The sequence below is a fragment of the Clarias gariepinus genome, chromosome 27 (genome assembly GCF_024256425.1).
Source record: "Clarias gariepinus isolate MV-2021 ecotype Netherlands chromosome 27, CGAR_prim_01v2, whole genome shotgun sequence".
Lineage (NCBI taxonomy): Eukaryota > Metazoa > Chordata > Actinopteri > Siluriformes > Clariidae > Clarias > Clarias gariepinus.
Window position 1 is genome coordinate 15015987 of NC_071126.1, and position 16514 is coordinate 15032500.

A 16514-nucleotide genomic window follows, 5' to 3' on the forward strand; every position below is an offset into this window, starting at 1 on the left:
ACCTGCTTAGCCACGCCCCCAACAGACACCAGCAGAGCTGAACTACAAGCTGGGAAAAGGATGTTCTTATATGAGGTCACAAAAAGGGTGCAAAATCAAATTTGATAGAGCGAGTGGTTTTCTTATGCCCATACAGCTGTTTAGTCCCAACCTTGTGAGTTCTTGTCACTTTGTGTCACTATTAAACATAGATATGTTTTAACTGTGGTTTTTTTTTACCATACACATGTTTTTTTTTTTTCCTGATGACATTTCTTCCACAAAGTAGACGGTTCAGCACTATGCTTCCAGATTTTGATAATGTATTGAAGCGTTTTCACCCACTTTAAGTCATTTCATAAGTTTTCTTTGCTTGATGCAGCCAGATGATTTGACACTTTGAACTTTTTTTTTTTAAAGACAGACTAGACTAGACAGGCTAGACAGTGTATAAGTATGCAAGTGATGATCGACTTAAGTATACTAAACAATCCAAAACAAAGATGTAAATAAGAATTAGCTTAGCAAAGGTCAGGCAAAGGTCAGGTACACAGCGATGAGACATAAGCTGGGCAAGCCAGACACAGGATATGATCAAAGGGAGAAGGATCAAAGCCATAATAACTATCAGAATAACAACACAATATTTACAGCAAACTCAAACTAAGGGTGAATATAGAGTCCTTAAATACCGTGACTGTGAGTGTGATAGATTTCAGGTGTGTAATCCCTGATCAGTAGTTGAGTGAACGTGAGCATTGAGTCCATCGTGGCCAGGTTTGTTTTAAAGCAATTAAAGTGAGAGTGAATTTCATGCTACAGCATCTATAAGCTAATATTTTTTAGCTAATGCAGTTTGAAACAAAAATGATTTCAACTAAATAAACAATGTGAGCATTTCTTTGCCCAGATAGAGAGTGAGTTCTGATTTAGGATCTTTATTCACTGTATTTATCCTTTGCCAATAAGTCCAAATAATTCCCCTGTTCGTTAACAAATAATGAATCCTCACTGACGTGAGTGATTAAAAAGCAATCACTGTGCGTATAAGTGCACACAAGTTCCAGAACTGTTGTTGTTTTTCTATTAGGACGAACCAAAATGAATGCTCTCAATTGAATAAATTCTAGAAATTGGATTTAGTAAATGGAATAATATTTATTTTCAGCCTACCTGGAATCACAATGCAATTGTTTTCAGTTCTAGTGAAATGTTGAGGCTGAAAAGAGGCTTGTGTAATAAGCAGGCGTTCAATAGGATCCTGCTCTTAGTGAAATTGTTGATTTGGGAAATGGCCATGCTGGAGTGGCAAACGCTTTATGTTTTTTCCAGATGAGAGCTTTTTACATTTCGGTGTCTGGCCCTGGTGCATCTTTGTCATCCTCATTCTTGGAAATGAAAGTCGTGTCCTTTACAGACGCACTTTGAAATGACTGTCTTGAGAAGGCCAGAAGGTAATTTTATTATCTGAGAAACTATGAGCAGAACGGTTTTTCCAAAACAACCAAGATGTCCTTCATCCTTCATGATATCAGTGATGTTTAAATCTTATTGCTTTACAGATAAATTGTGAGTAATATCTTAGTATTTGGCCTTATCTTACTTTTCTTTGGAGATATGTGGGAAAAGGTTATGCTAGCTAAATGTGAAAAAAAAAAAAACTAAATTTAGACCAGATTCAGATAAAACTCTCTCTCTCTCTCTCTATATATATATATATATATATATATATATATATATATATAGAGAGAGAGAGAGAGAGAGAGAGAGAGAGAGAGAAACCTGGCCTCTACTTCACACCTTTGTCATCCATTCTTTCTTCTTTTTTTTTCAAAATAGAAACAGTCATCATTGGCATTTTTAATATTATAACATTCCAATATGATAAAGATATATGATTATATCTAATTATTTAACTCATTTCAAAGTTCCAAAGTTTTACAAATCTAATATTCTTGTACTATTGGTCGAAATCGTTTCCAAAAGTGTGAACCATTTTAAAAGCTTGAGAATAATTAGTACAATCACTAAAAACAGGCTGGAAATGAATAAAATGTAATAAATTAGAATAATATCTAATATTGAATTTATAACAATGAAATTTAAATCAGTTCATCCATGTAAAAAAAAAAGGACGAAAGCTGTAAAATATTCTCTGCTGATTTTTAGCATTATGTGACATGAGTCTCGTATTCAATGTGTTCTTTTGATGGAAACACCCAACATTGTCATTTTACATTTTTTTATACTTGACATGTTCTTATACTGATTCAAAAGTTTGCAATAAAAACAAAACCTAAAATCCTCACTTACTGAATAATCGAGCCACTGCCGATTCAATATCTCCGAGAGTAATGACAGAAAAAAAAATTCTTTGTGTTCTATTTCTGAAAAAAATGAATTCCTTTGACTTAATATGGTCTTATCTCCATCAAAACATTTTGAATATGTTGATTGATTGTTATCGCCTCATTTCAGGGGCGTTTAAATGTTTTTTTCGCCTCCTGATGTTTGTGGACATTGAAAGTGCGCTCTTTCGCCAGAGCCAGAGAGTTCTGATTGGTTAGAAAGATGCACTTTCTGAAAGGGGTGCTCGGAGACAGTTCATTTAAAGCTACAGACACTGAAACAGTGGGGTTTTTTTTGGTTTGTTTGTAAAAACAGGCTAAATAGTCTGGTATTTTATATATAACGATGGCATGATGAGAAAGTACAGTATGTACCAGTTCAATCATTATTATTGCGGTGTCATAATTTTTGCAGTGTTGATCAAAGTAGAGGCGAAAAAATATGTGTGTTAATAACAGTTCATATAGAATATACAGTTTACAGTAGACATATTACAAGAGGTGTTCAAGTAAAACCGGGACTTTATCGTAAATTATGATGGTGCAAAACCGATCGACATTTACAGAAGCGTTTAAGGATGGGCCTCCGAGTGGCGCAGTGGTAAAGTGCTTGCGCTATCATCTGGAGATCGCGAGTTCGATTCCCGGGTGATGCTGTAACCTCTCGCAGCCAGAGGTCTAGAGAGAGCTGATTGGCTGAGCTCTCTCAGAGGGGATGGATGAGAGGTACTTCGTGCTCCCACATTAATCACGGCTCTACAGCCAATTAGTTAGCTCATGCAATAGTAGATATAGCAGCGGATATCGCTGTCCTCTCAGTGTGTTATGCCGCCCCAAACGGTGCGTAAGCGAGCAGTTTGAAAAGATGCGAGTCGGCTGGTGTTACGTGGTTTTGAGGAAACTATAGTCTTCGGCCCTCGTGAGGGGTGAGGGGGAGGAATTGGACATGGCTAAATTAGGAAGAAAATTGGGGGGAAATCGAAAAAAAAGAAAGAGTTGATTTATGCAAACGGTTCAAAGAAGGATGTAGGTGGCTTTTAGCATATCAGAAGCTAATATTGAGAAATAAATGGACTTTTAACTCTCAAAACTAACTGTGTTCCGTTATTCCTTTTGGCTTGAACACCCCTCGTACATATGTTTTTTGTATTATTTTTTTTTTATTTGCAGAACGATTTATTGATTCTGCTTTAGTTTCTTCCTTAATTAAAGCAGATCTCTGGGTAAAACAAAAATGCTTTCAGAGCGCTTACTTTACAACAGCTTAACCGTGAGCCTGAGGTTTGCCCTTGATTCAGTGTATTTGTCAGTGATGAATAGCCGAGAGTGACTGCCGAGTGCTCTGTGTCTCTCTTCAGGGTTACTGTACATCGGCTTTAGCGCCTGCATGTTTGGCCTGTACAGCTTCATGCCTGTGGTGATCAAACGGACCAGCGCCACAACCGTCAACCTGTCTCTGCTCACTGCTGACCTGTACAGCCTGTTCTGTGGCCTCTTTCTATTTCAGTACAAGGTGAGTGTGTGTGTGTGTGTGTGTGTGTTTGTGTGTAGGGACAAAGCACTCAGCTTTATCCTATTCCTTGTCAAAATAAGATCATGCCGTCTGTCATTTAGCACAATGCGTTTATTATCAAAGATTTTTATTTCCTTTCTGCTTCGATTAAAGGACTACTTTGTGCTTTGCATTGATCCGTCTCGATGTTGGGTGAAGCGACTCTGGACATCTGTCCAAGGTTGTTTTTTTTTCTTTCCCGAAGCACGTCCTACTCTTGATTCTTTTATATGAATTCAAAGGAAGACGATGTCTGCTTGCTCAGTCTGGTTTCTTTCTTGTCAAGGCTTCCTCCACCTAATTTCTGTCTGGAGGACCTTTTTTTTTTTCATCCTTGTTGTTCTTGTTCTTGTTCTTGCGTCCTCTGAGCATTCGTTCAAGCATCCGAGAAGTCTTTTTATTTTTGCAACGAAGGTTACAAAAGAGGGCAACATAATAACAGTTTCATAGCACAAGGAGGATTTGTCAGACTAATTAGGGAGGAATAAAAGATTAATCACATTTACTGGAATCAGAAAGCATGTCAGACACGGTGAAATGTAACTGCACAGATTCACCAAACCTAAAACGCAAAAGGAAATTATAACAAGATTGGATTATAAAATAAAATAAAAATTATAATTCACGCACCAAAATTTGTTATACACTGTTATAAGTGAGATATAAGATATACGACGTTCCCTTACTCACTCTAATCGTCTATACCGCTTTATCCTGTATACAGGGTCACAGGGGGCCTGGAGAGTGTTAGGGTAGGAGGTGCCAATTTACACACATTCACTCGGGAAAATTTAGGAACACCAATTATCCTAACGCATTGTTTTGAGATTGTTAGAGGAAACAATGCAACCGGAGGCAGGAATCGAACCCGGGACCTGGAGGTGCTAACAGTGCTAACCGCTAAGCCACCATATCATCTTCGCTATGACATGTTAAACAATATGTTGGGGTTCTGAAGCTAAATATCTGCAAAGAAACTTCTTTCATTCTGACAATTAATGCTGTTTTACCTGATGTTCTTGTTAGAGCACGAAATTTACGCCGCAATTTAAAAGGAATACCTTCACAAATATAATTTCAAACAGGGTTTTAAAAAATAGAACAAAACAAGCTTTTAAAACTGTTTTAAAAGTGACATTTTATGTCCAGGAAATACTTAACATTTCTTTAACAGTCTTATTATTTCATGTGTAGCGAGCACTTCTTAAAGCAATCCTTTAAGAAAGTACTGCAGAAGTTTTTTTTTTCGCTTTTCTACCTATTTTAAAAGTTGATGAATAGGATATTATCAGTTTATGCTTGATTTATTCTCTTACACAAAAATGATAAAAAAAAACAACTTCATAAATTTGCCGAACAAGTTGCATAAACGTCCAGAACTCCATTTCCCGCTTCATCAATTGCACGATTAAGGTTTTGAAGTGGCGTAATTACTGCGTAGTCGTCTTTTGTTCCTGCATCTTTAGTAAAACTTTAGATTAATAGATAAAGTTTTACAAAAGTGATGGTGAAAATGAGGATGGAATCCGAACATTCGTTATTGCATTACAGTACGTTCACGCACTCTTTGAGAAAGGGGAGGAAATATTAATAAAGTGAATTGGGATGAAGTGCTGCTTTGCCAGACTAAAAGCAGACCTTGGGAATAATTCATACATTGCCCTTTGTGTGTATAAGGGCGAAACAGGGTTGGCGTGTTCTGAACAGAGCCGCTGGAGATTAGGCTCGGCTGAAATGCGGCTCATCCATTTCAATTCGTAGATGTCGAGTTGCACTGTGAGCATCACCTGAATGCCAGAGTTGTTCCTACTGTGATTAGGCATTCTCTCCGCATCTGCTATAGTCGGCCATCTAAATTAAAAAGAAAAATAAGCTAGGCTGTTCTCACCCCGGTCCTCAGACTGAGCCGCAGTAACACGGACACTGAACATTATTTAAACCTCCGCCTCCATGTCCTGAATACGTAGGGACCCGTACGCCAATATTCAGGACTGATCCCCTTAGATATTTTGTAGTTTGTCTCCAGATAAAATAAAACACCAATTCCCAGACCAGCGTGCTGTGATGCAGCCGAGGCAGTCTAGACGCTGATACAGCAGAGTAAAAACTTTTAAAACCTGGAAATAGAGCTGTGATGTATGTGCAGTGTGCAGGTTTGTACTACTTACAACATACAAGCTTGTAGAAATAATAAAGCATTAACCTACAGTGCCGTGAAAAAGTATTTGATAAAATTTTTTGAGATCAAAGATCATCAAACTAATTTTAATATCACAGTTTTTAAATGATGATTTCATTCATTAAAGAAAAAAGTCAAATCCTATCTGTAAATGTAATGACTGTTTGGGCCACAGTTGGTTGCACCAACGTTTGTGATAACCGGCAAAGACTCTTTCACATCGAAGAGTAGGAATTGTGGCCCACTCTTTTATGCAGAATTGTTTAACTCAATTTTATTTTAAATTTAAATTATTCTTTTCGTAAAACTTTACAGCAGAGGATTTTTTTTAGTAAACCATTCCAGGTAGAAGTCCCGTAGAAAGCGAAGAACTCTTTGAGGACCCCATTCATCTAAAGTCTATACCAGTAATTTTCAACCACTGAGAAATTATCCAATTATACTTAATACGTCCAAAAGATTATTGTTTAGTTACTGGAAATAATTTACTATTATTGTGATGTCATGACTGGCATAGTAATGGAAATACTCCTCCACGTCAGTGGGTGGCAGTAGGTAGCACAGTAATGACTTTCACTCATCATCGTCCTGTATTTAGGGTCGCGGGGGGTCCTGGAGCCTATCCCAGGAGACTTAATGCATAAGGCAGGGTACACCATGGGCAGGGTGCCAATCCATTTCAGGGCTCACACATACACGCACTCACACAATACAGGCATTTTGGGAACAGCATTTAGCCTAATCTGCATGTCTTTGGACTGTGGGAGGGAACCAGAGTACCCGGAGGAAACCCACCAAGCACAGGGAGAACATGCAAAGACGACAGTGCTAACGACTCAGTCACGACTTTCACGACAATAGAATCAATGATTTGTGCGACAGGTAGCAGTTACGGCAATGAATAAATATTTAAAAAGGAAAGGTGCAAATTTGACCAGACCTTGAAAAAAAGTCTGACCCAGATGAAGGCCCAAGTATCAGTAGCGATCAAAAGAAAGCAAAAACACTTGGTGAGCTTGTGGGCAATGCGGTGGAAGGTATCTTTCATCCAGATTTACTTTTACCGGTGACCCGACGTCGTTATGCTTGATGCGTGGGGGAAAAAAAAGCTATCCAACAGCACCATGGTCCTAAACAAGCTTAAACACCGTCTCCATATGAAACATCCGTCACTTCAAAACAAGAACGCAGACTGTTTTGTATGCCTGCGGGAACACACACCGAGAAACAGGCAACTGCTATAAAAAAACAGAGAGACTGAGAGCTTTGTTTGTGGCTTTCTTCAATTCGTGTCAGGATAACAGCTTTGTGTTCACTTAGGCTGGCGCAGGTTTCACATCGAGTGAGTATAAACAAGTTGAGAGATTAAATTGTAATTAGGGGTTAGGATACAGATTGTAGGGTTCTGGAGGGGGTGGAGCGTATCCCAGGGAACTTGGCGCACGAGGTGGGATTTACCCTGGATCACCAACCTACCACACCCAATCATACACTGAAGGTAATTTGGAAATGGCAATCAGCTTACAGCACAAGTCTTTGGACTGTGGGAGGAAACCGGAGTACCTGGGGGAAACCCACCAAGCCCTTGGAGGACATACACAAAGGGTAGAGGCAAGATTCGAACCCCCAACCCTGGAGACGCAAAGCGACAGAATTAAACACTAAGCCACCGTGCCACCCTCTTAAGGAACTCGTTTTCTAAATATATATTTTATCCGGTTGTCCATTTGGAGACTTTTAAAAGTGTCTCTCTCTTTGACACACACACACACACCATACAGAGGGATCAAGAGGGAACTGTGCTTGTGAGGCTTCACTTTGGCATCAGCAGGTGCTTTAATATTCATGTAACCTATGAGACTGCTGGTGGTTTTGCTTCGAAAGGTCTCCTGTTAGTTCAGGAATTCATTTCATACCGGTTCCTGGCGCCAAGCACCAGCTGTGATGGATGGCTGCAAATATTGAGGTGGAAATGAATACCACCACTGGGTTAGAAATCAGTGCGGGATCATGAATATGCATCCTGGATGTCGTACAGAAAATTGATACTGCTGTGTGATGAGAAATAAAGAACGTGTGAGTATTGCTTTTGGGTTGGATTATGACGCATGGCTCATTACGACGTGGTGATGCTGTACCAGTGAAATGCCTGAATAACGATCATGTATGATTATTATTTTTTCTTTCATTAAGTAGCTCCTGACGTAAGACGTGACCTTAAAGCTGAAAAGATGGCCTTTTCTGTGCGCTTGGCGACGTAGAGAAACTTGGAGTGCGGTGTTAATGAGGCTGTGAGCTTCGGCGTGTTCACCGTGGAGCGTGTCTGCTTCTTAATGATTAAGTGAATGACTCTGGCGGTAATAATCATATTGTGCAATGAGAGGGTGAAACGAGCTCGCTGCTGTAATTCTCCGTCCTCGCCGGGACTTTAATGCAGCACTTTAAATATCATCATGACCCAATTACCCCTTAATCATAATTCATAATCCTAAACAAAGGTCGGCCGAGGTTGTTAACTACGCACCGGTCTTGTCGAACCAGCGACCCTTTTTAAGCAACAGTCTAAAAAGTCAGAGTGCTGTTTAAATGACGTGCGAGTCAACAGCAGCACAGTCGTCACTGAATGTTAGACAGATGTTCAGGCTGAATCTGATGGTCAGAATTCATTTACTATAAAGGTAGCGCCGATAGAAATGCATGTAATACGAATCATAGGTTTAGATAAATGCTCTTTTTTTAATGTCATAGTTTCCATGGTAACAGCTCATTCACAGGGATAAACTCATATCCGTTTATCCTGTACAGTACAGGGTCATGGGGAGCCTGGGGTGTATCCCGGGGAGCACGGGGCTCAAGGCAAGGTACAGTCTGGACTGGTTTAGTTAGCCTAATTAGAATGTCTTTGGACCCACCAAGCACTTCAAAAATGTGGAAACTCCAAGCACACAGACCCGAGGCAGGAATCGAACCCACAACCCTGGGCACGTGAGGCCACACTATGTCACTGTGCGATGTTAACATGATGGAGGAAATTTCCAGTTTCATTGCTCCCAAAAAGGGAGAAGAGGAATTCAAAAGAAGATGGTATTCAGGAAAAGCTTTTTGATTATGATTATAAACTTAAGTTTTTTAATAACTTTAAAAAAAAGAAAAAGAGAGTCCCCAGGTTGATGAAGGAAGAGGCATTCATCGCTGCTATAATGTTTATAAAGTTTTATGAACGTTCTACGATTACAAGCAAAAGTAAATATACTGTACCATGTCTTTCTTTAATAAATAAAAAATATATATTATTAATTATAATAATATATATATGTAAATATATATGTAATATATTTACAATATACATAATATTATATTGTATTCATATATTACAGTATATTGAAAAATACATAAGAAATTGACGCTTTTCATATATTGAGAAAGATTTAAATATACACTCACCTAAAGGATTATTAGGAACACCATACTAATACGGTGTTTGACCCCCTTTCACCTTCAGAACTGCCCTAATTCTACGTGGCATTGATTCAACAAGGTGCTGAAAGCATTCTTTAGAAATGTTGGCTCATATTGATAGAATAGCATCTTGCAGTTGATGGAGATTTGTGGGATGCACATCCAGGGCACGAAGCTCCCGTAAGATGCGGTCATCCCAAAGATGCTCTATTGGGTTGAGATCTGGTGACTGTGGGGGCCATTTTAGTACAGTGAACTCATTGTCATGTTCAAGAAACCAATTTGAAATGATTCGAGCTTTGTGACATGGTGCATTATCCTGCTGGAAGTATCCATCAGACGATGGGTACATGGTGGTCATAAAGGGATGGACATGGTCAGAAACAATGCTCAGGTAGCCTGTGGCATTTAAACGATGCCCAATTGCCACTAAGGGGCCTAAAGTGTGCCAAGAAAACATCCCCCACACCATTACACCACCACCACCAGCCTGTACAGTGGTAACAAGACATGATGAATCCATGTTCTCATTCTGTTTACGCCAAATTCTGACTTTACCATTTGCATGTCTCAACAGAAATCGAGACTCATCAGACCAGGCAACATTTTTCCAGTCTTCAACTGTCCAATTTTGGCGAGCTCGTGCAAATTGTAGCCTCTTTTTCCTATTTGTAGTGGAGATGAGTGGTACCCGGTGAGGTCTTCTGCTGTTGTAGCCCATCCGCCTCAAAGTTGTGCGTGTTGTGGCTTCACAAATGCTTTGCTGCATACCTCGGTTGTAACGAGTGGTTATTTCAGTCAAAGTTGCTTTTCTATCAGCTTGAATCAGTCGGCCCATTCTCCTCTGCCCTCTTGCATCAACAAGTCATTTTTGCCCACAGGACTGCCGCATACTGGATGTTTTTCCTTTTTCACACCATTCTTTGCAAACCCTAGAAATGGTTGTGCGTGAAAATCCCAGTAACTGAGCAGATTGTGAAATACTCAGACCGGCCCTTCTGGCACCAACAACCATGCCACGCTCAAAATTGCTTTAGTCACCTTTCTTTCCCATTCTGACATTCAGTTTGGCGTTCAGGAGATTGTCTTGACCAGGCCACACTTCTAAATGCATTGAAGCAACTGTCACATGATTGGTTGATTAGATAATTGCATTAATGAGAAATTGAACAGGTGTTCCTAATAATCCTTTAGGTGAGTGTATATCTTAATGTATGCAATTTTATATTTAACAATATACCTCATTATATATTGAATTGGAATAAATATATCCATTTTTTTATAATATGCTTACGGCTTATATACTTATGCATGAAACACAGGAGACATATGAGAAATATTATAGTTTTATTGGACATATCAAAAATCCTCCATTAGCAGCATACAGTCAAGAGCCACAACAAACACCACCTGAGACCAGTCAGTGTCCATACTGACCTCTGTCCACCACAATAAAACAAGCAGGTTAACAATATTAAAAATACTACAGTTTACTATTACAATTAATTTGTAAATCGAGCCCATTCATCTAAAGTCTATACCAGTAATTTTCAACCACTGAGAGCCCATGCGTAAAAATATTTTAGCCCATGCGTAAAAATAAATCTTCTTCTTTGTCTTTCGGCTGTTTCCTTTCAGGGGTCGCCACAGCGAATCATCTGCTTCCATCTAACCCTATCCTCTGCATCCTCTTCTCTCACACCAACTAACTTTATTTCCTCTCTCACTGCATCCATAAATCTCCTCTTTGTTCTTCCTCTAGACCTCCTGCCTGGCAGTTCAAACTTCAGCATCCTTCTACCGATATATTCACCATCTCTCCTCTGAACATGTCCAAACCACCTCAATCTGGCCTCTCTGACTTTATCTCTAAAACATCTAACATGGGTTGTCCCTCTGATGAACTCATTCTTGATTCTGTCCATCCTTGTCACTCCCAAGGAGAACCTTAACATCTTCAGCTCTGCTACCTTCAACTCTGCCTTCTGTCTTTTCTTCAGTGCCACTGTCTTTAAGCCGTAAAGCATCGCTGGTCTCACCACTGTCCTGTACACCTTTCCTTTCATTCTCGCTGATACTCTTTTATCGCACAACACACCTGAAACTTTTCTCCACCCATTCCAACCTGCCTGTACCTGCCTCTTCACCTCCTTTTTACACTTTAAAAGTGAATACATAAATGAAATAAATTTAAAAGTGTAAACTACGATATACAGTTTTTATTGTGTAATAAATTACACAATTTACACAATATAACAGACAACAGCAATATCTGGCGAATCAAGACACTAAATGATAATGAAACAAAATTTTACACAACCTGACAAAGATAAAGCGTCACACTGCTCATCTTAAAGTATGATTTATACAGGAGTTACACAAAGTCCACAGCATTCAAGCAATCTTCCTGTGAAAAAATCTGTCAAAAAGAAAAAAATAATTTAAAGGGAAAATTGGTTGCTTCGTGTATGTAAGGGCTACAGGAACAGGGCTGGAAAAGCTTATTTCTGACCAGCTACATCAGTCTTCTCTTGTGGTGGATGTTCAACAGGTTTGTCCAAAGTATGCAACTCCTGAAGCTGCTAAGTATCTAATGGAACAAAAAAATGTATTAAAACATTTGAGATTTACCTAAACACCATTCAGCTACTCCATTTCCAACTTTCTAAAGGTTGAGAGGTGGGTTTGAGGTGGCTCGTGAGCTGCTGCTTACCTGACTGATGATGTGGTGCTGATGGAGACTCCAGAACATTCCCCTGCAGTTTATTTGTTTAAAGTCCTACTTTCTACTCGGATGCTTCTGAAAAGAACCCAGTTAAAGCAAAGTGTATATAATTACCAAGATAACCATTTCACAAACAAACATATCTTTATTCATAGAACATAATTAACCAATGTCTGTAAAGTTACATGGTTTGGTAACTACTGTTAACACTGTAATAAAACAACTGGTTTTCAAAAACTGATCATGCAGTAACATTAACTTACTATTTATATTTTTTTAAAGGTAAAAAAAAAAAATAATTTAATATGTCAAATCACACTGGTTAACTTATTATTAGGACCAGCCTAATAATAATAATAATACTGTAACCAGCTGACTGATTTTTACCATTAAAAAAACAAAAAACAAAACTTTTAACCTCATTGGTGTTAGTTACCTAGACATGCTAATCCACATGCTAATCCACATGTATCATTTGAATTCCTTTTACAATTTAAGAACTAAGCTAAACTAAACTTTTAACATTTTTTTAAACACTGACTCCTTGTCAACAATAACTACGCCCTTAGTTTTAAATTTGGTGCAAAAAGTAAAACCCACCTTTCTTGGCCGCTTGGTCTTCTTCATTTTATCTGCGGCAGCTAAAGTATGCGGTGCGCTACCGCCCCCTAAAGGTCTGGATGAATGATGCTTGGTAATGCATTTTTTTGCTGACTTGACCCCGAGGCCTGATGATGACCTGAACATTTCTCTAACACACTGAACACTTAAATATTTGCAGGCTTAGAAAATGTGTGAGAAATCACGTCTTATTATTATGATTGGTTATATCATTTGATTATCTTATATTAGGATCTACATGTACTGTAATTGGGTTAATTGGGTTGGCCATGAGAGAAAATGTTAAACATTCAGTCATAAATGTATCATCAAAAATAGGTTTGGCCTTAAATGATAGGATAAGATAAGTGTGTACAGAAATCACTGAACACAAACATTATCTCATTGCTTCACTTCTTGATAAAAAATATTCGGTATATTGTATTTTAGTTCTTTATTGGTAATGACATTTGTACAGAATTTCGCTATTTGCCAGTTTAATTTTAATGAATTCAATATTATTTAATAAATAAGTTTCAATAATGTTTTAATAAAACAATTATAAGTATATATATATATATATATATGTTTTTTGTCTGCATTGCGATATATATCCATACATGGTCTATTCATATATTGCAATATATTAATAAATATAAGCACTAGTTTCCTATATATTAAAATTTATTATTTAATATATTGCATTATAATTTACAATATGTTGCCATATTTTTTTTTTTCTGTAATGGAAGCTTCATGTCAAGTTACATCACATCATACTTATTCTCGCTCACTCATTGTCTATACCACTTTATCCTGTATTCGCGGGGGCCTGGAGCCTATTCCAGGAGACTTAGGGCTCAAGGCGGGGCACACCCTGGACATCACACCATACTGTCACTGATAATTTATGTGATCATTAAGCGTATTTCTAAACATTATTTCTAAATTTAGAAATTAACATATCTCATTCTGTTGGCAGAGAAGAAAAGGAAAATTAGTAGTGCTGTGAGAACAGGTGAACTTCAAGCCTGAAAATTGTTAAAATGTGTCAAATTTAGTTTAACAGTTAATAATGCATAGAATAGATGGTTGATTACTTTGTCTCTTTGCAATGTCTATTTTCTCTTTGATAAAAATCATTGTTTATTCACAGTTAGGATAACTACAGCAAGACTTTTCTTACATAAAGGTTTATCAAACTACTGTTGCCATAGCAACTCACTAGTTCTTCGTTTATTCTTGGTTTTAAACCAGCAACGTTTTGGCGCTTGAACCCGAACAGACTTTGCTCTAAAATCAAGAAGCAGAACCAGACAGTAAACCAACTGTAGAGGGTGAAGGCTAGCACGTACTGTACGTCCTCCTAACACCTAAAGCCACTGCTTATATGCTGTGTGTTAACACACTTAGAGGAAAGTGCTATCTGCTCTTGTCGTAAACAAGACCTCATAAATGTCTATGATTGGTTGGTGTCACTGTTTTTGAAAGGGAACTGTATAATGGCAGTGAGGTCCCGTGTGTATGATTACATAACTTTTGATTCCGTTGGTTTCTCATATACATGGAAGCAAAAAAGCTACACCACCCGTCCTAAAAGACATGCATGCTAATATTTAGTTTGATCGCCTTTAGCTTTGATTCTAGCATGCATTCACTAAGGCTTCTTTTCACTTATTTTTATCCAGAGATGCATTCCTTTTTGTCCGCGATTCCGTATTGATTATGGGAGAGTCACAAAGTCTTCACATTTAAAAGACTCTCAAGTGGCCAATTCATGTCTTTTACCAACTGAGTCTAAGAATAAGGTTGTGCCAATGAGGGAAGAATAGCTCCATAGAGTCCAGTCCATTCAGGTCGTCAGCTGACTTCATTTTATTGCCACATAACATTGCTGAGCCTAGACCTGAGCAACTGAAGCAACCGCAGATCATATCACTGTCTCAAGAGGCTTGTACGGTGTCTACTATGCATGATGGGAGCATCGCTTTATACGCTTCCCTTTTTACCCTCTGGAATACGGTCAATCTGAAAAGTCAAACTAAAAGTCCAGTCTTTATGCTCGCAAGCAAACAGAAGCCTTTTTTTCTGTGGGTCTCACTTACAAGTGGCTTTCTGTTGACAACACAACATTGTGTGAACATGCTCTCACCTTCACTAATAAACGATTTCTACTGTACGTTACTTTTTATGATGCAACTTCACCAAGCATGTAGTCAAATAATCTCGGATCATTTTTATTTTTTTATTTTTATGACAACAGGACACGTCTTATGACTTTTAAGGATCAGTAGCTGGATCAGTTAGCGCTGATAGAAATGTTGCCAGCTGACACATATTAATGACTGCAGTAATTATTCAATTAAAGGCTTTTAAGTGTTTGCTATTACTGTACATACAAATAATGACTTTTTTGTGGGGGGATTGGACAGGGTGTACTGTATACTGTTTTAGACCCAGTTTTATGTCCTTGGTTACATTTTCATTTAAAATCCAATACTGGAGGCATTTACATATTAGCTTTCACAAGCTTTTACAAATTTGACCTGTTGCCATGGTAATATGGTAAAATCCCGCATCTGGAAAAACCCGTGCAGAGAAAGGGAATGTGAAGGGAGGACAATTGCTTCTGGTAGCAGATACTTCTCAAGTTACTTTTAAATCTTGTTAGCTAATAGGACCCAAATGGGCAGGACCGAGGCTTCTTCAGTCTGTAACAAATGGATGAGCTTCTCTTCTTTCTTCTTTTTTGCCAAAGCTAGAACGGTGACATCATTGTCCATCTTTAACACGAGATACAAGAAGAGAGGAAGACATGTCATGGGCTACGAGAAATAACAAATATCAATCAAATCTGTTCAAATTAGCTCAGAGCCCAAAAAGCCTCATTAATTTTATTTAAAATTTCACCAGGGTGCCTGGATAAGCGCCGACGCTTCGGTTTCAATCTTGATCTGCGTGCTGCGTGCAAGGACACTGTAATAACTCTTTAGCCTGTAAAGAAAGTATTCTTAAAAAAAATTTGAAAAAATACAGTGAATATCGCAGGATGATTTATGATCAAGACATTTTTACGGGTTCTATTCACGTCCATACGCCTTATTGAAAACTTCTACATGTCCGTTTTCCTTCTTTTTTTTAATAGGACAGCATTTCTGTGGCTTAAATCAGACAGCCATTTCATCATAGCTGTGCTGGAATCTAGCAGAAGCCTGACAAATGTAAAATAGCTTTTCGACAAGCCATCAGTTTAAATGGAAAATATTCCTCTTCACTAGTTATTGTGTTTTCTCTGTATCTGCTATCTTTGCAGATGGAGAGAGGGAGATGTACAGAACAGGCGTGTAAAAGCTTTTTCAGAGCGACCTGCCTTACTGTCGTCTACATAAACGTGGCTCTCTGTGCGGATAAATAAACCGCAGCAGCAGCTTTCTGCCGTTTCCATCAGCGCTGTGCCCGTGCAGTGATTCATGCTGATCTGTAAGAATCTCTATTTATCCTGGATCGACTAGCTTTTATTTTATTCTTGTTCATATTTTCAAAATTCAGTCAGTAGCTACAGTACGACATGTTTTATGGGAAATATTGAGTCTTCTGGTTATGATAGAGCCTGAGGGTATGTTTACACAGAAAGGAAAAAAAATCGGATTTATTTTGTAGAGCTGTTTTTCA

The 16514-nt window shown here is 38.3% G+C and overlaps 1 protein-coding gene across 1 annotated transcript in view; it reads left to right on the top strand.

The window, feature by feature from the left end:
* The window catches only part of slc35f1 (solute carrier family 35 member F1), a 140964-nt gene that overhangs the window by 116704 nt on the left and 7746 nt on the right, over positions 1 to 16514 (top strand). The window contains exon 7 of the mRNA XM_053489551.1: positions 3686 to 3840. Within this exon, the coding sequence (XP_053345526.1) occupies positions 3686 to 3840 (155 nt within the window). The remainder of the gene's footprint in view (positions 1 to 3685; positions 3841 to 16514) is intronic.